General features: G+C 37.8%; 1 protein-coding gene across 1 annotated transcript; it reads left to right on the forward strand.

Moving 5' to 3' along the window:
- Positions 1 to 1,569: 1,569 nt before the first annotated feature.
- On the forward strand, positions 1,570 to 18,680 carry P2RY10 (P2Y receptor family member 10). The gene is made up of 2 exons (XM_002763034.7): positions 1,570 to 1,671; positions 15,482 to 18,680. The coding sequence occupies exon 2, from the start codon at positions 15,495 to 15,497 to the stop codon at positions 16,515 to 16,517; it is 1,023 nt and encodes a 340-aa protein (XP_002763080.1). The 5' UTR covers positions 1,570 to 1,671; positions 15,482 to 15,494; the 3' UTR covers positions 16,518 to 18,680.
- Positions 18,681 to 19,946: the final 1,266 nt, after the last annotated feature.

Below are 19,946 nucleotides of genomic sequence, written 5' to 3' on the forward strand. Positions count from 1 at the left end.
GGTTTCATCTATGAAATAAAGTTGGGATGTGGTGATGATAGCCAGTTGTAAGAAAAGGATTTATTTTCTTTCTCCATCCCAGGGTTTTACAGGTCTGGAACTTTTGTTTGTCTGTTTTTCAAAGGAGATTATTACCCTAAGAAAACTGGCTCATACTGGCCATAGTGAGGAAAAGAACTGCCAAATGGACTGAAATGTGGATTGGCCTGTCAGTTTATTCTCTTTTCAGTAGGGATGCCAAGTTGGAAAGCCAAATTAACAACAGCTAGGAGCTGAAAAAATATTTGAAATCAAAATTAAGAAGGGGATTGCAAGATTAAACGTGTCTCATTTGACATACATCAGCCAGGATGAGTACTGTCTCCCTTTGCCAGTCTTCACAACTTATGACGTTTCCAAGCTCTTAGTTTCCAATGCTGACAGCTTCTCTTTTTTATGTCCTGACACTCTTTTGATTTGTATTGGACATCTTTGAGTATTGGGTGTGGTTCTACTCAGTTTGCTAGTGGTTCCAGTGCTATAAAAAGAGCTTGTTGCTTATCCAGGTTGCCCTCCTGTAAGAATGTTGTCATCAACTTTTTTCTTTAATCAGTCTTATCCATGAGTCAAAATTCTCCAGTTTGACCCATCCTACAGTAATTATTTTGTCTTCTTTGCTAAGATTGTTACTCAGAAAGCTCTTTGCAGCTACTGGTCTTGGGTTTTGAATGTGGTTTGCTTACATATCCACAGAAGTTTGCGCTGCATTTTAAACCTTGTTTCTCAAAACTACTCTCAGACTTAGTTGACACTATAGTCCTCAAGCATGTGATCTTTCTGTATTCACATGGTTTTGAAGGCCCCATATACACTGTACATAAATACAAGAATTTTAGTACATTGAAGGGAGACTGTAATCAATAATATTCATTTATTTATTCATGCATTCTTTGATCATTTGTTTATTCATTAATTCCCATATGTATTTATTTAATAACAATTCATGAAAATGCCTTGTGCTGGACAAGTTGGGAATACAGCTATGAGTCAGACATGATCTTTGCTCTCAAGCAATGTGTAGTCTAGTAAAGGGCTAATAAATATACAAAAATAACCCAAACTATGTTTTACATTGTGAGCCTCGAGATGAAGGGGTTGGGAGAAAGGCACTCCAGATGGAGAGAACATCTTCAGCAGAGGTACTTCTACTGTTTCTAATTTTAACTTGTATTTTAATTTTGCCTTTGCCCCTCAGGCTTGCACAAGCTGCAGCTTTCCTGTTACTAGGTAAACACTCTTTAGATTTGCCTGAAAATTTCACCTTACCACGGAACCTACTGGAATCAATCTAGTGAGAGTCTAGGTATGTCACTTGTAAAGGATAGAGATAAGTTGAGGAAGGCTGCTATATAGCCATTGCGTGAGTATGTATAGCCTCTGACTCCCTGCTATTTGAATTTCTCTCCACCAATTAAATAAAAAAAATGAAATTTGAGTAACGTCATTTGCTCAAGGGACTTACCTTTCTTCTGTGAAAATAAGGTTTCTGTGGTGAGACACTAGATAAACTCAACTTCCTCTTTCAACAACAAATGTGTCAGTTATTAGCAGGATCCATGCTGCCAGAGTAAAGCTTTTTACCCTTTGCTCCCTGCAAAGAAACAAGAGTGCTTATCCCAGCTAAGCTCCAGGGTAAGTTAATGCCTAGCACCTGGGGATTGGTGGTTTCATGTGGGAAGACTGGTGTGATCATAAAGATCAGAACAGAGGTGGATGTGGGGCCAGAGTCTGTATTTAAATTGTCCCTGGTTTCTCATCTCAGACCTCTTATAACAGGAGCAAAGTTAACTACCGTTAAGTTTGACCAGAGTCCAAAGTTAAGGTTAATGCCATCAGTCCTCTTCATTATGCCAGGAGCATGGAGTCTGTGATGCAGCTCACTCTTTGATGAGGGCTCTTTATAGCGTGGGACCAAGGAAGATGGCACAAAGTGGTAAGAAAAGTGCACAGTGAGACTCACTGGGACAACTTGACATATTCAGCCAATAAGAGGCAATTTGATTTTTTATGGTGTATAATTTATCTAGCTACATGATGAAAAAAGATTTTTAGGTGTGAAAGTCTTGCTTTGGAAAATTGAACTTTCAGAGATACCGAGATAAATAGTAGAAAATAAGACAATATATTCTGGGGGCTGTAAGGGCTCTTAGAGGTCCAAATTCCTCATAATACAGTCAGGGAAACTGAGAGGCAGTGAAGTGAAGACACTTATGTTCACTCACCTTGTTAGTGGTATAGGTGGAACGAGGACCTGTATCTTTAAATTCATGTTCCCTTTCCCCTACAGCAGTTTGCATCTCCCAGAGAATACTGTAAACGTATTTGTGACTTTGTCATTTTTTAGGTTAGGAAAGGAGAAAATATCCAAGGTAACTTCAGAGTCTGCTCGGAGTGGTTCCTTGATCCTTTGAAAACTCCTTTTTGACTGAAGTTTAGCCTTACTGGATAGGAGAGCCCATGAGTGAGGTACTCATTTTTTCAGTTATTATTGCTTCAGTTATTCAGTTATTACTCTGAATGCTAGCAACTCTCTCATTCTGAGCTAAGAAGATTAAATTGAAAGGAGACTTTCAGCTAGGGAGTCCCTTAAAGGAGACTGTGCCAAATCAACTGGAACCAAGATTAGTCTGTATAGAGAGATACCAGATTTTGCTGTGCTTTCCAGGGAAATAGGCTCAGTTCCAAGAATCCTGCAAGTGAAAATATTTTTATTTCAGTTGTTCAAATGGATGTGTGGAGTCATTATAATGTCTATTAATTGGAGAATCTGTCTCTTAGCAATTGCAACACAGTAAAATTAATCACTTATGAGAGCAGATGAAATACAGGTATACAGAGAAAGAAAATGGTGTAAAGTATTCTCAGAATCAGACCACACATTTGGGGCAATTGTTTTTGTGATAGTTCCTGTTAAACACAGATTCTTTGGCCAAATGCAGTTTTTTGGGGGCTCAACTGGGAAAGCTGTAGAGTTCAAGTTGTACAGACTACTTAAATCCAAAGACACCAAATGAGTACACACATTTCTGGGTGGTATTGGTTTGAAGTAAGTGAGTTGGTGTCTTAAAAGACAGGCCAGCCTATGTCTCCTACAGCTCTGTCTTGGCTCAAACAAAGAGAACAGAGCTGTTTGTAGTAAAATGAGACTTTCTACAAGTTCTAACAATCAGGACAATGGCTTCCTGGAGGTCTATGATTTATTTTAAAAGCTTTTGTCCAAAAGGTTTACTTATACTTCGATCTGTATATTTTGCAGGGAAGTTTTTACCTAGTATCAGTCCATATACATCACAGGTAGAGTGATGAAGTAGATAGATCAATACACAAGGAGTCAGAAGTCTGTGTCATAGTTCACGTTCTGCCAATGACTTGTGTGGTCTTTGGTGAGTTATTTCATTTCTGCAGGTCTCAATAATCTTATCTATTATAATGGAATAGGGCTTGGAATACATGGTTTCTAATTTCCTACCTAGCAGTAAAATGATTTGATATAGGCTGTTAGATATCTAAGTAGAGTTAAATGTCATGAAGTGGTGAATAATGGGGCCATAATAGGGAAATCTATCTAGACAGGACACTCGGGAAATGTAGTTTAGATCTCCAAGAGGACAAAGTATCCTTTCCCAATGGCCATTATATTTATTTCAGGAATTCATGAGAGCTTCAACTTTTAGATCGCAAGCAAATATTTTGTAAGTAACTTCCCTTTTTCTAAAAATGATAAAATGCAAGAAAAAAGATAAAACTTGCTGAAATCTTATTTCCATAGTGACAATGACACTGAATCAGCATTTCTCAATCTTTTAAAGCCAAGGTTCCCCTTGAGAAACAGAAATATTTCACCACAAGGTTACTGTGAACTTGCCTTCCTAGAAACCAGACCCTGAACTTGTAGGAAAATCTGCTCCATCACATTGACATTTCTCAAGTACTAAGTGTCAAACAGCCAAGGAGATTTTGTAGATCTGTACTTTCATAGTTTGTATTAGAGAAATAATAACATTTTTATTTTTTTCAATTTTTTTATGATAAAGAATATGTTTTTTCAAGTAGTACTTATTTTCTACCTCTCTCTTTAAAAATTAATGCTCGGGAGGCTGAGGCGGGTGGATCACGAGGTCAAGAGATCGAGACCATCCTGGTCAAGATGGTGAAACCCCGTCTCTACTAAAAATACAAAAAATTAGCTGGGCATGGTGGTGCGTGCCTGCAATCCCAGCTACTCAGGAAGCTGAGGCAGGAGAATTGCCTGAACCCAAGAGGCAGAGGTTGCAGTGAGCCGAGAACGCGCCATTGCACTCCAGCCTGGGTAACAAGAGTGAAACTCCATCTCAAAAAAAAAAAAAAGAAAAAATACTGATCTAGATCTTCTAGTCCTCTGTTAAAGTTACACTTCTTAGGAGATGTTCTAAACCTGGAAATGTACAGGATCCAACCAAAGGCCCTTGGAGATGACTCTGTATACAAATAAAGAGAAAATAAACTTACATTTATTTAATGCTTACTGCGTATCAGATGTGAAAATAGGTACTTTCACAAAATTATTTTTAAATTTGTATTTTAATAGTTTTTGAACTACAAGTGCTTTTTTTTGTTACATGGATAAATTATATAGCAGTAAATACTGAGATTTTTAGTGTACCCACCACATGAGTAGTATATATTGCACCTAATGTGTAATATTTTTGTGCCAAGCCTGTCTCAACCTCCCCCTTCTGAGTCTCTATAATCCCTTTATCACTCTGTATACCTTTGCATAACCATAGATTATCTGTCACTTATAAGTGAGAATATCTGGATTTTGGTTTTTCACTCCTGTGTTACTTTAGTTAGAATAGTGGACTCAAGCTCCACCCAAGTTACTGCAAAATACATTATTTCAATCTGTTTTATGGCTAAGAAGCATTCCATGGTATATATACACCACATTTTCTTTATCCATTCGTTAGTCAATTGGCACATAGATTTATTTCACATCTTTGCAATTGTGATTTGTAGGATTGCTGTATCAAATGGTAGATTTACTTGTAGCTCTTTAAGGAATCTTCATACCATTTTCCATACAAGTTGTACTAATTTACATTCTCACTAGCAACATAGAAGCATTCGCTTTTATCCACACACACCAGCATCTACTGTTTTTTTACTTTTTAATAATGGTCATTCTTGCAGTAAGTTGCTATTTCACTCTGGTTTTCTCTGATGATTAGTGATGATGAGCATTTTTTTCATGTTTGTTGGCCATTTGTATATCTTCTTTTAAGGAATGTCTGTTTATGTCCTTTGCCCACTTTTTAACGGGATTATTTGTTTTTCTATTGCTGATTTGTTTGAGTCCCTTGTAGATTCTAGTTTCTAGTCCTTTGTCAGATGCATAGTCTGCAAATATTTTCTGCCACTGAGTGGTTTGTCTGTTTACTCTGATTATTATTTTCACACACATTTTTCTTTAATATTCAAAACAATTTATGTGGCAGGAACTATTATAATTTTACAAAAGAGGAAACTGAAGCCTGGGAATATGAAGTAAATTGTTTCAGGCCAGAAAGCCAACAACTGAGAAATGATATGATACCAGGACTTCCCAAAGAGCATGATTATTTCCACCCATAAAATGCTTCCACAATGGTAAAAATGATATTTAATTAGGCCACCTTCCTAAATGATTGAAAATCCAATAAAATTCATACCTGAAAGTTCAAATTCAAACTTTAAGTTGTTGTTTTGTTAATGTCGTAATTGCTTTAATTCATTTTAAGGATAAAAATAATTTTACTTCCTCTAAAAAGAAAATGTCTATACTTGCAGGATGTGTCCAAATCTGTGTGTTTCTGATATTATATAGGCTTATTTGGAGTTGATGTAGATTTATTCAAGAAACAACAGAGTTCCCAATTTTAGCTGCTACTTTTTGGTTCTGGCTGTGAGCTGTTGAATCAAGAACACCGGAGTCATGGAGATCAGATTGGATTGGATAATTCATGTGAAATTCAGTGGCTAAAAATAAAAGAAAAAGGTAAGACGAGGCAAAGCAAGTTAAGTTCCCAGATGACATGTAAAAGTTGTCCTCTAGAGAGTGGGAGGGGACCCCATCAGCAACTTTCTTTCTCTGTTTAATTTTTAATTCTCCTCCCAGGATGACAAGCCCACAGACGGGCCTCAGCATTAAATAAAATGAAGAAGTAAATTTGATAAACATGTTTATTTAGTGGTGACAGTGACCTAATGATGAGTGGTGAAAAGACAGGGAAGATTGAGAGTGAAGATTTATAGAGTTGGTACCAGCTGCATAAGTGGCGGCAGTGGCAGTGGTGATGGTATTGGTTAGGGGCAGGGTCCAGAGGGGGAATTCTCATAAAATTATGCCAAATGGGAGCTAGAAGGAAGTTAAAGTTCATGTCATTCAAATAATATTATTTTAACAATGAGGAAATGAAACTCAGAGCAGGGAAAGAGCATATCAGAGCAGCACAAAGAGTAAATATTACTGAAATCTAAGTATCTTAGCTCCAAATCCAGTACTCTTTTCAACGTATTCTACTGCTTTTAAGTCTTCTCTGTCCCACAACAAGTCTTGTTCTATTCAGTCACTTCTGTTGTAAAGAAATTGTTCCAGTACTTCTATCTACAGATTTATTATGATTTGAATTCATAAGCACAGCTCCATAAAAAACGTTAGTTTTTTTATAATTCTATCCTGACACCTGGTGTGCAGCAATATGCCATATATGCATAATGCATATGCATAAAACTGCTAGAACTAGAACTGAGAACAATAGCTTTTTTTTTTTACCTTTGAGGAACAGTCTTACCCATAGAAACACCACTTTAAAATATGTTTCTGTCCCTATAACAAGTTATTCAGTTAAAAGTTATTTTAGCTTTCTGTGCTTATGAAAAGCCTTATTACAGCTGAAATCATAACAACTCTGAACTGCTGAGACTCAATTTTCTAATCTGTAGGAGTGTATAATAATAATTCACTCAAAATTCCTACAAAGATTAAAGGTAACATACGAATAGCACTTAGCTAGTGACAGACAGGATGTGGAAATGTCTTCACTGGGACTTTAGGAAACTGATAAAAAATTCTAATGCCATAATAACATAAGCTCACTTTGGCTGTACCTTTGTGAAAACCACAATGTTGAGCTAGTTGGTTGGGAAGAGCAGCTGCTGTTAGGTAGATGATATTGGTACCTACTAAGATATTAGACTGAGCTCCTATGAATCATATTTAAAGACCTGCCATACCTTTGTATTCTGAGAAAACATTTAGTTATTTCCACAAAATAAAGTTTTCGGTGATCCAATTACTAATTAAGCTTATGGGATTTCTGTTGGATTTCAAATAGAAAGCTGGATTGCCTGCTTGGAGCTCTTAGGTGTCCGGATTTCTTAGACCAAAACCTTATTATTCTTGCTTTGACCACATTTTCTTCAGTGGCAGAAAGGGGGAAAAATATGGCTGTCACTTGGGAGAGTGGTTCATGGGAGAGACTTTAGAAGTAAAAATGCCTAAGGCTCTGCTAATACGTGTGTATGCTCCATAGTCTTACTTTTATAAACCAATGCATTTGAGCTTAACTCCTATTGCATGCCTAACCCTTTGCTAGTCAAAGTGAATGATAGGAAAGTTTAAGATGTAGAATCTTCCCTCGGTGATTTTGCATTCTCACAGTTAAGCCTATAAACTCAGTAGGAGTTCAAAGAAGAGGGGGGTGAGAATAGAGATGCCCAATGTGAGGATACAATGGGAGTTGAGATGTGATATTGAGAAGTAAAATACTGACGTATGAAAAGAGCTCCAGGTTAAGAGGAATTTGATGGTCTTTTGGTCATTACTTTGTGACATTCTTATTATCAGAAACATCTTGGAGCCACACATTGATTTTTCTTTTTGTTTTTCCCCTATTTTTTTCTTCAACTTTCATTTTAAGTTTATGGGTACATGTGCAGGATGTGCAGGGTTGTTACATAGGTAAATATGTGTTATAGTCATTTGCTGCACAGATCACCCAAGTATTAAGCCCAGCATCCATTAGCTGTTTTTCCTGATGCTCTCTTTCACCCCACAGCTCCCAACAGACTCCAATGTTTGTTGTTCCTCACTATGTGTCCATGTGTTCTCATCATTCAGCTCCCACTTTTAAGTGAGAACATATGGTGCTTGGTTTTTTGTTCCTGCATTAGATTGCTGAGGATAATGACTTCCAACTCTGTCCATGTCCTTGCAAAGGAAATTATGTCATTCTTTGTATGGCTGTACAGTATTTAGAGTCACAGTTTGTAAGTGAATCTTGTTATTTCAGAGATGGTGGCTGATTTTTCTGCTTTTCTTGTTAGATTAAAACTCTATGCTGGTCATTCCCTTCAGGATTTGGCACTCATCAACAGATCCTTCTTTCAAGTGAAAAGACATCTCTATCAATGGTCCTGATCTTTGGAATAGGAAGTATGTACTCTGTAGAGAGCACTTCCAACTAGAGATACCAAGAGTAATTTCTTCTGTAAGGCTGGTATTTGAGGCACTGGGAATTCTATTCTTACCTCTAAGTAATTCACAGCCACAGAAGTACTGACTGAAGTGAGGTTGTGGGGACATGTATGCCACCTTGAAGTGCATTAAAGAATGGATAAAAAGTGAAGAAAAGAAAAAATTGGTTTTAAAAACCATTAAGAGAAGGGCAGGAAGGCAACAAAGAGCTAGAATAAGGTGCACAGACAAGAAAATTACCTTGGGAGCCGGAGAGACTTGATAACAAAGATCTAGCTGAGGATGCAGGAAACCATGATTTTCTAGTAGTGAAAGGAAGCAATCAATGAAAGAGTATCCTGAGGGAGGTAAGAAGAGTGTGATAATTCATCTGGGGCAACAGGAAAGATAGCTGTGCTGGGAAGTAAGAAGAGTGCAGCTACAAATAAAATTGTGTGTGTTGGGAAAGGACAATAGATGAAGTTGATTTCTTCTAACCTAATAATCTTAATTTACTCTTTGAGCTAAGGGGTAAAACAAATAATGTTCTGAAAAAAGTGGGGGATGGATAACAGGAGAGAGAGAAAGAAGCTTTAGTAGAATAGTAAAGGGGCTGATTAGCCACCGTGGGAATAGAAGAAGATACTAATTAGGCTCATGCAAAAAGAAGCTAGAGGAAAAAAATCTTAGATTGGAGATCATTAATTTCTACTTGTGCCATTTAAAAAGCATACTGGTATTTTAACAGGAAAATTTAGCCATTTGGATAGTAAGAAAGAATATGGGTTATGAACTTAACCTGGGATTAGGGCCCTGCCAGGCTGGTGCAGCAGAAGAATGGAGAACAACGAAATTGTGTATTCTTGTGTAAGAGTGGCTAATTTGGCCAACTATTTATTCTGGGTTAGACACAGGAGGAAATAAGATGAGGAAGGATGCTATGTGAGGCTAGGAGAAATGAAGACATTTAGCTATTGAAGATTTCTGGAAATGTATGATGCAAGTTAGTATAGTGCAATTTGTAGTGAAGCTCAGTCATTATATTAGAAAGAGAAAGCCATTTCAAGAGGTAGGAATTGATGAGGGTTGGCAGATAGTACTACACTGAAAACTACTGGAATAAGAAAGAGGTTCAGATTGTCAGCAGAAGTGGATGCTATTAGTTGCTTCATATGAAGTTGCTCTGGAAAAATGCAAAATTGTGATACCTTTTTTATAACATTTCACATTTTGTAAATGAAATTATCTTTGACTCCTCAAGCAGTCTTCAAAATTGCTCAATTCGATAAGTGACTTTTACTTTAAATTTTAATATAATAGGGTGATCAACTATTCCCTTTGCCTTGGACTGTCACAGTTTTAGCACTGAAAATACTATGTCCAACAAAACCCTCAGTCACAGGCAAACTTGAACTGTGACTTCCTACACACTCCCATAGTGATTTGGATTCCCTGTGTCCCATTTTTTAAAATTCATTTTCCACAGGGTTGCCAGCATGACCTTTCTATTTTCTATTTATTTATTTTAAAAATATTATTTAGTTACTTATTTTTGAGACAGTATCTTGCTCTGTCACACAGGCTGAAGTGGAGTGGTGCAATCTTGGCTTACTGCAACGTCTGTCTCCCCGGCTCAAGCGATCCTCCCACCTCAGCCTCCTGAGTGGCTGGGACCACATATGTGCACAACTGCACCCAGCTAATTTTCATATTTTTTTTTGGTGGAGACAAGATTTTGCTGTGTTACCCAGGCTGGCCTCAAACTCCTGAGCTCAAGCAATCTGCCTACCTGGACATCCCAAAATGCTGGGATTACAGGTGTGAGCTACTGTGCCTGGCCACCAGCCTGACCTGTCTAAAACACAACTATGGTGATATCACATATCTTCGCAGAATCCTTTGATGATTCCTTATGAAGTGCATTAAAAATCTTTCATGATCCTGCCCACTCCCAAACCTGCTTATTAAAAAGTTGACTTCCAATCTTTCTGTTCTACTCAGGTGTTATTTCTGCTCCCACAGAAATGTCATTGTTACCTTTTTCATGGAATGTTTGAAATCTGTTATGGTTAGTTAACTTATGGCTACCTAGTTTCTATCCATAGGATATGTCTGACCACCTGTGATTTCTAAATTAATTCATTTTCTCTTTCTCAGACCTCTACAGGTATGGCTTTTCTGAGGTGAAAAGGATAGGTGTAGGGAATATTGGTAGGTGCAGCCCATGTCAGAAGAAAACCTTTTAGGGAAATGGTAGGCATCAGAAATGTATTTGTTGATATATCAAGGTTTTTTTATTTGTGCTTAATCCTTCTAAACAGAAACTTTGAACTATTATGTAAGCAATTCAGTCCAATTATACTTTTTATATATTCTTTGAGTGCTTACTAGGCTGGGTCCTGGCTACAGAGTGATGAACAAGGGAGATCTTTTTGTGGCACTGACGGACTTACCAGCATAGTGAGAGTAACAACCAATAAACAAATTTAAAATACCCAACTTACAAATGTTGATGCTACAAAGAGAAAGAACAGAGAATGTGAGAGCGTGTAATGATGTATAGGATTATCTAGATTAAGTTGGTGGTTAAGGTCTCTCAGACCCACAGACTGGGATTAAAAAGGAACAAGACATGAATTTTATGACTTCTGCACAACTTATTTAACCTCTTTGAGCCACAATTTTCTCATCTGAAATGTGGAAATAATTATAGGGTTCCTGTGAGGATGAATGAGATAATGAATAAAGTGTTTAGCCTGTAAACACTCATCCCTAAATGAGTGGTAGTCATATATAATGTTAATGGTAGACATGGTATGGGGAATGAACTTTAGGGGAAGGACTAGAATGCAAACAGTTCAGTAAGGGAACTGTTGCAATAGGCAATAGGGTTGATGACAGTAGCCTGGATTAGGATGGTGATAGTAGAAGTGAAGCTAGATTAGAGAGCATTTTACATGGAAGGAAGGATCACCTGGATTTTTATTGTCCATGGGAGGAAATACAGTGGCAAGATTCAGAATTGCTCCCTAATTTTCACCTTGAGTGTCTGGGAGAGGAGTCAGAGCACTGACTGAAAAGGGAAGCACAGACTCAGGAATGAATCACTAATCTCACATCCCTGTGAGACAGGAACCACAAATATGTCTACATTGAAGGGGAGAGAAATTGGCAACACAAAGGGAGCAAACTGCCCACAAATAGATAACAATAGAGCCAGAGTCATAGAGAGACAGAGAGATGGAGAGAAAGAGACAGGGACAGAGAGACAGAGAAAGAGAGACACAGAGATGGAGTGGGGGAACAGAGAGAAGGAGAATACTCTGATTTTATTCCTTCTTTCCAGCATTTTCTTGTTGGTGGCTTCTTAGCTTCTCTTTTCATATATTTCAGAAATGACACAATTGTCCACAGCAAGCTAAATGCTCCCCCTCTCTGAGAGTCTACATTTCTGCTTAACCTCAAAATAAATACTTCTGCCTTGTCTCATCATGGGGATTTTACATTTAATGGTCACTAAGAAGCTTTGGTGGGGGGACCTTCTTACCGTCTCTTCAGATTGAAGCAGAAAAGAGGTTTTTGGAAGGAAGCCATGCAAATCTCTAAGCTCACAATGAACTGTGAATTGCAGAGGCATAAGAACCTACAGCGGGTGGGGCGGGGGTGGAACAAAGGTATGAACTTGACCACTAGCTTGCTGTTTTCGCATAATTGGGCTCCATTTTTTAACAATGAGGTATTAACAGAACATTCCCCTTTAGTAACTGAAACTTTCTACACCAGTGAAGCAAAACAATTCGCCATTTCTTTTAAGTGCTAAAGTGGAAGTGTGACTGGACGAGGGTAGGGTTATGAACAATTCTCAGTTCTTGAAATTGTAATGCACTGATGCTCTTTCTTTGCTCTTTCACAGCCTGTGTGTGGACAATAGATGATAGTAGAAGCAGTGCCAATACTGCAATCAAAGTAGGTGTTGAGATGGGAACTGTGTTGCATAAGTAAGGACAGGTGCTTAGTTCTACTCTGACTGACTAACTAGAGGAATTCTAGTGCTATGTGATTATGAGTTCCTACTATGGGATTAGAATGGTTCTACCACAATGTGCTCTTCAAGTGTCACAGTGAAATTGAAATAATATATTTTGTAGCAACATGGATGGAGTTGGAGGCCATTATTCTAAGCGAAGTAACACAGGAGTGGAAAGCCAAAAACCAGGTGTTCTCACTTATAAGTGGGACCTAAGCTATGAGCATGCAAAGGCATGTGGAGTGATAGCTAAGACAGCCTTATTCAACTAAGTAGTCCGTCCTAGTCAGGGAGAGGAAATACCACAGGCTTCAGAGCAAGCCAGGAACGATAGTAAATCTTATCTTTACCATTTTTTGCTTTGCTATTTAAAGCAATTTATTGAATGTCTCTGAAGCTCAGTTTTTTAAATCTAGATCATAGGGTGGTAATAGTTCCTACATCATAGAATGGTTGTGAAAACTGAATTAAATAATATGCTTGAAAACTTCCATTACAGATTCTGGGATACATCCTTGATGGTCACAACATAATAATTATTTCCTATCTTTCTACCTGTGAGTGCCCCTTCTACCCTCCATCCTAAGTAACACATATATAAGCAAAATGACTGCCTATTTAAGACATATAACGAATAAGAGGGCAAACAGGGGGAAGAAATAGAACAGGGGGGAAAGTAAAAGTATTATTTACAGTAATAGCAGCTCATAACATCCACACTCTTTTATCTGTAAATTCATCGCTTGAGACTCTTTTTTTTTTTTTTTTTGAGACAGAGTTTCGCTCCTGTTACCCAGGCTGGAGTGCAATGGCGTGATCTCGGCTCACCACAACCTCCGCCTCCTGGATTCAGGCAATTCTTCTGCCGCAGCCTCCTGAGTAGCTGGGATTACAGGCATGCGCCGCCATGCCCAGCTAATTTTTTGTATTTTGAGTAGAGACGGTGTTTCACCATGTTGACCAGGATGGTCTCGATCTCTTGACCTTGTGATCCAACTGCCTCGGCCTCCCAAAGTGCTGGGATTACAGGCTTGAGCCACCCACGCCAGGCCCCAAGGCTCTGTTTTTGTTATCACAAATCTATTTCCTGGAGCAGGACTTAATGCTATCTAGGAAGCCATTCTGCTACTCACGGGGAGAATCTAAAACCGGGTTACTCCTTTGTTTTTTGTAAACTTACTTCAAGCAAAACAAAACAAAATAAAAACAATAAACAACAAAAACACTTCCCCATCTGAGAAACAAGCTCAGAACGTTATTTTTTTCCACTTCTAGCTTGAAATACAATAAACATTCCTGCAACATGCACAGAAGTTATGTTTGTGAACTTTGTCTTAGGGAGAAAAACAAAGATGAGGAGAAGGGTATACATGAAGGCAAGGCCCCTTGTCCTCCCATTTCAAGTCTCAGATCTTCCATTAATAGCTGTGTGGCCATTATAATCTCTTCTCTCTGGGCCTTGCTTCTCTCTCTATTATGTGGAGGCTGAATTTAATGATTTCCAAAGGTCCTTCCCAGTCTGAAATTCTACAAGATAGTTAAAGCAAAATGAGGAATCTGTTGCTCTCCTTACCATTCTTATGTGCAGGCAATCAGCATAATTCCATGCCCAGCCTCTGATAATCTCTAAAGATTATGCTACTCTCTATATACCTTAATATAATACATAATAAAAATAATACTAAATCATAAAATATGATTAAGAAATTCCAAAAAAGAAGGAATCTCATCATATTGATTAATGAATAAAGAAAGCATTACATTTTGAACCATCTTCAAAAAGTGGTTTTAGTGATCCTGTTTTGTGAGTGACCAAAGCAGTGTTCATTGTGACTGTTGGATAACTTGCCATGTCAGTGTTGCCACAGCAGTGCAGGATTCTACTTAGTGGTAGAATTGATTTTTTCCCCTTCAAGATTTTCAAGAAGGAAAATACTCTATTTCAGCCTATAAAATCATGTATTATTAGAGCGTTATTATGTAAATTTGGATATCCAAGCCTAGGGAGAGAGACAAACTGCAGGATAACCTCAGAGTCACAAGCTATTATGATAGAATAATGAGACCACATTCTCAGGTCTTGAAAATCAGCCAGGACACTGACAATGCAGGCTTTTGGAGGTAGGACCATTTTCCAAGTGCAGGGGTTTCAAGATAAGAAGTCTGGGGCAGGAAACGGTGGCTCATGCCTGTAATCCCAGCACTTTGGGAGGCTGAGGAGGGCGGATCATGAGGTCAGGAGATCGAGACTATCTTGCCTAACATGGTGAAACCCTGGCTCTAGTAAAAGCACAAAAAATTAACCAGGTGTGGTCGCACACAGCTGTAGTCCCAGCTACTCAGGAGGCTGAGGCAGAAGAATCGCTTGAATACCAGAGGCAGACATTGCAGCGAGCCAAGATTGTGCCACTGCACTCCAGCATGGGTGACAGAGCAAGACTCTGTCTCAAAAAAAAAAAAAAACAAGAATCAGCAGCAGTAACCAGGACCCAATGGGCAAAATGGCAGACAAAGGACAGGCAAGGGAACATAAAAGGTGTGCCTGAATTTCTGCCATTGCAATTAGTTGTGAGTAGTATTCATTCTAACCAGAGCTTTGGACAAGATGAATTTGGAGGCAAAATAAATATACTCGAATGCTATACTGTTTTTGCTGTGGTGAGAATAAAAGATTTGCTATTTCAAGACATTTTTGCCTGCAAAAATACAACTTAGAGAATCTAGGAGGGCAGTTGTGGCCAATTTTATGGTTCCTTAACTATTACATAGGGTGACTTTGGATCAATACTGTATCTTCTTTGAGCCTTAATTGTTTATATGTAAACAGGTCTCTTCTAATTATAATACTCTGTGCCTCCATAAGTATAAAAGAGAGATCTAGGTGTTAGGTAATGAACTAACTAACCATTATACTCTTTATTTTGTTTTGATTTGGACAGGAACTGTAAATCCATGGCTTACTTTGACGAATATACTGAAACATTCAAGATGCGCAGCAACAGTACCAGCACTGCTGAGACTTACTGCAATGTCACTAATGTGAAATTTCAGTACTCCCTCTATGCAACCACCTATATCCTCATTTTCATTCCTGGTATTCTGGCTAACAGTGCAGCCTTGTGGGTTCTATGCCGCTTCATCAGCAACAAAAATAAAGCCATAATTTTCATGATCAACCTCTCTGTGGCTGACCTTGCTCACGTATTATCTCTACCGCTCCGGATTTACTATTACATCAGCCACCACTGGCCTTTCCAGAGAGCCCTTTGCCTGCTCTGCTTCTACCTAAAGTATCTCAACATGTATGCCAGCATTTGTTTCCTGACGTGCATCAGTCTTCAGAGGTGTTTTTTTCTTCTCAAGCCCTTCAGGGCCAGAGACTGGAAACGTAGGTATGATATGGGCATCAGTGCTGCCATCTGGATCATTGTGGGGACTGCCTGTTTGCCATTTCCCATCCTGAGAAGCACAGACTTAGAGAACAACAACAAGTCCTGTTTTGCTGATCTTGGATACAAGCAAATGAATGCAGTTGCATTGGTCGGGATGATTACAGTTGCTGAGCTTGCAGGATTTGTGATCCCAGTCATCATCATCGCATGGTGTACCTGGAAAACTACTATATCCTTGAGACAGCCACCAGTGGCTTTCCAAGGGATCAGTGAGAGGCAAAAAGCAGTGCGGATGGTGTTCATGTGTGCTGCAGTCTTTTTCATTTGCTTCACTCCTTATCATATTAACTTCATTTTTTACACCCTGGTAAAGGAAACCATCATTAGCAATTGTCCCATTGTCCAAATGACACTGTATTTCCACCCTTTTTGCCTGTGCCTTGCAAGTGTCTGCTGCCTTTTGGATCCAATTCTTTATTACTTTATGGCCTCAGAGTTTCGTGACCAACTATCACGCCATAGCAGTTCTGTGACCCGCTCCCGCCTCATGAGCAGAGAGAGTGGTTCTTCAATGATTGGTTAAAATTAAAATGTCTCTTTAATTATAACTTTGTTTACCTACGTTCTTTGTCTTCTTTCAAAGGCCAGAATTGCCAATCAGTTTCTTTATATGGACCTTGTAAACAGCAGAAAGAAGTGTTTGCTTGTGTGATATTCATAGTCACAGGGGTGTGATGATGAAGGCAGAGTGTGAAAAATGTAAGAGAGGAAGAGAAAATAGGTTTATTTGCCTCCTCTTTGAAATTCAAGACACTTTCTTATTTATGAAACCTAGATCAAGTTTTTACAGATATAAATAAAAGTCGAATAGTTTCCCTTAATTTTTTTCAATAAGTTATTGTTAATAATGCACAGTAAATACATGAAATTTTCCTAGTATGTAAAAAAATAACTGTCATATAAACACCTTTATTTCTGAGTGAAAGTAAAAATGTCTAGTCTTTCTAACAGGTAAATTTTTCTAACAGGAAAGACAGTGTGAAGAATTGAAGCAGTATGTGCATACATTTCAGAACCACAAACCTGTTACTAAAGAAAAGGCATGGAAATACGTTCATTCCTTGAAAATGTGTTGGATGCCTGTTGTGCTCTGGGTTGTCACTTTGTTAGGTACTTCGTTTTTTTTTTTTCATATGTTGTTGGGGTACAGGTGGTATTTGATTTTATGAGTAAGTTATATAGTGGTGATTTGTGAGATTTGGGTGCATCCAATACTGGAGCAATGTACACTGCACCATATTTGTAGTTTTCAATCCCTCGTCACCCTCCCACTCTTCCACATATAACATCTCATCTGGCCCTCCTCATAAACCTGTGTAAGTTGCCAATACAAATGAATAAATGGAGCCTCAGAGAGGTTAAGCAATTTGTCTCAGGATCAACAGTGGTTAGCCAAAATTGGTCAAGTATAATACATCACAAATGCTTATGTTATTCCCTTGTTTTGTTGTTATATTTATTAGGTCTATAATAAATTAATTCTCAATGATGAAGACTCAGACTAAAGCTAAACCAATTGAGATCCAGGGCATTTCAACATGATTTGCCTGGAATTCTCTAAAAAATCTGTATGTTGTGGCTTTGGCATGTCAAGCTTCAGGTTGCAAGGTCTTAAGTGGTAAATGGATGTGTTGTCTTAATATTGTTCTAAGATACAGAATCCTGATGATAAGGAGTATAGAAAACTCAAATAATTCAATATTTCTAAAAAAATATGTATTTTAAGGCATGATACAGGTCGTACAAACCCCATAAGTAGATTTAAAAAAACCCCCTACAAAATAGAGTGATAAACATTCTATAAAATGTTGAAATGTGTTTGGAGTTCACCTAAGCTTACTTTTCCTAAATAATACTATATAGTATTGTACACAAATTTATTTTTGAAACGTTTAGGAAGATTTCTGTGAGCATTACTGACAATATCTCCATTAGAAGCAAAAAGTATTATTACATCATAAATACAAGAAAAGTATATGTGCTCTTTCTGGCAGTCTTTTTATCTTTTTTTTTTTTTCAAATGTTATGGGTGTTGTTTCAGCATCATTTTAAAAAATTTGAATACAAACAATCCCTCAGATTATCAGGTTGAAATGTATGAAGCTCACCTCATCACTCTTATCTTTTATGTCTTCAATATAAATAACATAGACATTTGTTGTGCAAGGAGGAAAAAGGAAATAGTAGTTCTGAGAATATTCATTTGAATAGAGTGGCTGTGGAAGAATGAATAACAAAAAGAGAGATTTTTTTTAAAGATCTCTCACTGGGAAAAGAAAGAGTTATGCAATTATAAAGTAATCAAACTGGTTTTTCTTGTACTTTATTAATCTGAATCTAATGACACTTCCTTAGGAGGGTTTCCAGATGTGCTTGTAGTTAATGGCAACATTATCATACTGACTACATAGACAGGCCTATTCTAAGGAGATGACTTTGGAAAAAACCTATTTGGAACTCCACATTCTGCTACGTCTGTGGAGAAATGGAACCCCAGTTCTTAAGAGTCACACTTTATATTCCCTACTTTCAAGTGGTTGACAAAAGGTCGTGCTTGAAGCACAAGTTGTATGGAATAGTGAGCCAATTAAACAACATGCTTTTTTTTTTAACTACCATTTAATTGGAATCTTTGAGCTTTTTCTGACATGTGAATTGCAATGTAGTGAGAGAGAAAAACGTAAAACCATTCGAGAAATTGACAATCAGTTCTTTAATTTTAAAGGGGATATCTTACATAATGCCAAAAGAAAAGGTGACCGTGCTTCAGCTGATGATATAGCAGTGCAAGAAATCAGTGAAATTGCTTTAAGGTATTACAATAAACAACAATTTAAAAAATTATTCCTATGCTTGTCACAATGACATAATTTGAGCCAAACAAAACATCAAAACATATATCCTTTAATTAGTTTTTCAAAAAGTCAAAACTAAAGCTAAACATTGCCCCCCAAATCTCTGCAAGGCACTTAGCAAAATCCACACAGAATCCATTCAGAATCTCATAATGCTAATTTTACTGATGAAACACTGTTTAAACTTCTGATAGTTTTGGTAAAAATGGGAAGGAATTCAGTAAAAATGGGAGAAACATAACCTTTGTAACAATTTATGTGAGCTTAAATGCCATTTATGCATAATCAGATATGCTGTTTCTCTTTACATTTTAAAATAACTTAAAGAGGGTTATTGGTTAGCCAGGCATGGTGGTGTGCAACTGTAGTCCCATCTACTTGGGAAGTTGAGGTGGGAGAACCACTTGAACCCGGGAGATGATGTCAGTGAGCTGAGACTGTACCACTGCACTACATCCTGGGTGACACAGCAAGACTCCATCTCAAAAAAAATAAGTGTTATTGGATTTTTTGTAACTCAAAGGACAAATGCCTGAAGGGATGGATGCCTCATTCTCTATGCTGAGCTTATTTCACACTGCATGTCTGTATCAAAACATCTCATGTACCCCATAAACATATACACCTACTATGCACCCACAAAAATAAAAATACAAAAGCTTTAAATACTACCACAGATTATAGGTATAGCATTTGCCACTTATCAAATGAATTACCATTATAAAGTAGGTATTCTGAAGACTGTACAAGAATTATAGTGCCAGCTTCTGCTTCTTGCGAGACCCTCGGGAAGCTTATAATTATGATGGAAGGTGAATAGAGAGCAGGCATGTCACATTGTAAGAGAGGCAGCAAGAGAGAGTGAAGAAAAAGGTGCTACACTCTTTTAAACAAACATCTTGCATGAAATCATAGAGTGAGAACCCACTTATTACCTTGAAGACAGATCAAGTCATTCATGAGGAATCTGCTCCATGAACCAAACACCTCCCTGCATGCCCACCTCCACCATTAGAGGTCACATTTCAGCATGAGTTTTAAAGAGGATGAAACATTTCTACAATATCAGCACTAAATACAGAGGAAGAGTAAGCCTT

The sequence above is a fragment of the Callithrix jacchus genome, chromosome X (genome assembly GCF_049354715.1).
Source record: "Callithrix jacchus isolate 240 chromosome X, calJac240_pri, whole genome shotgun sequence".
NCBI classification, from domain to species: domain Eukaryota; kingdom Metazoa; phylum Chordata; class Mammalia; order Primates; family Cebidae; genus Callithrix; species Callithrix jacchus.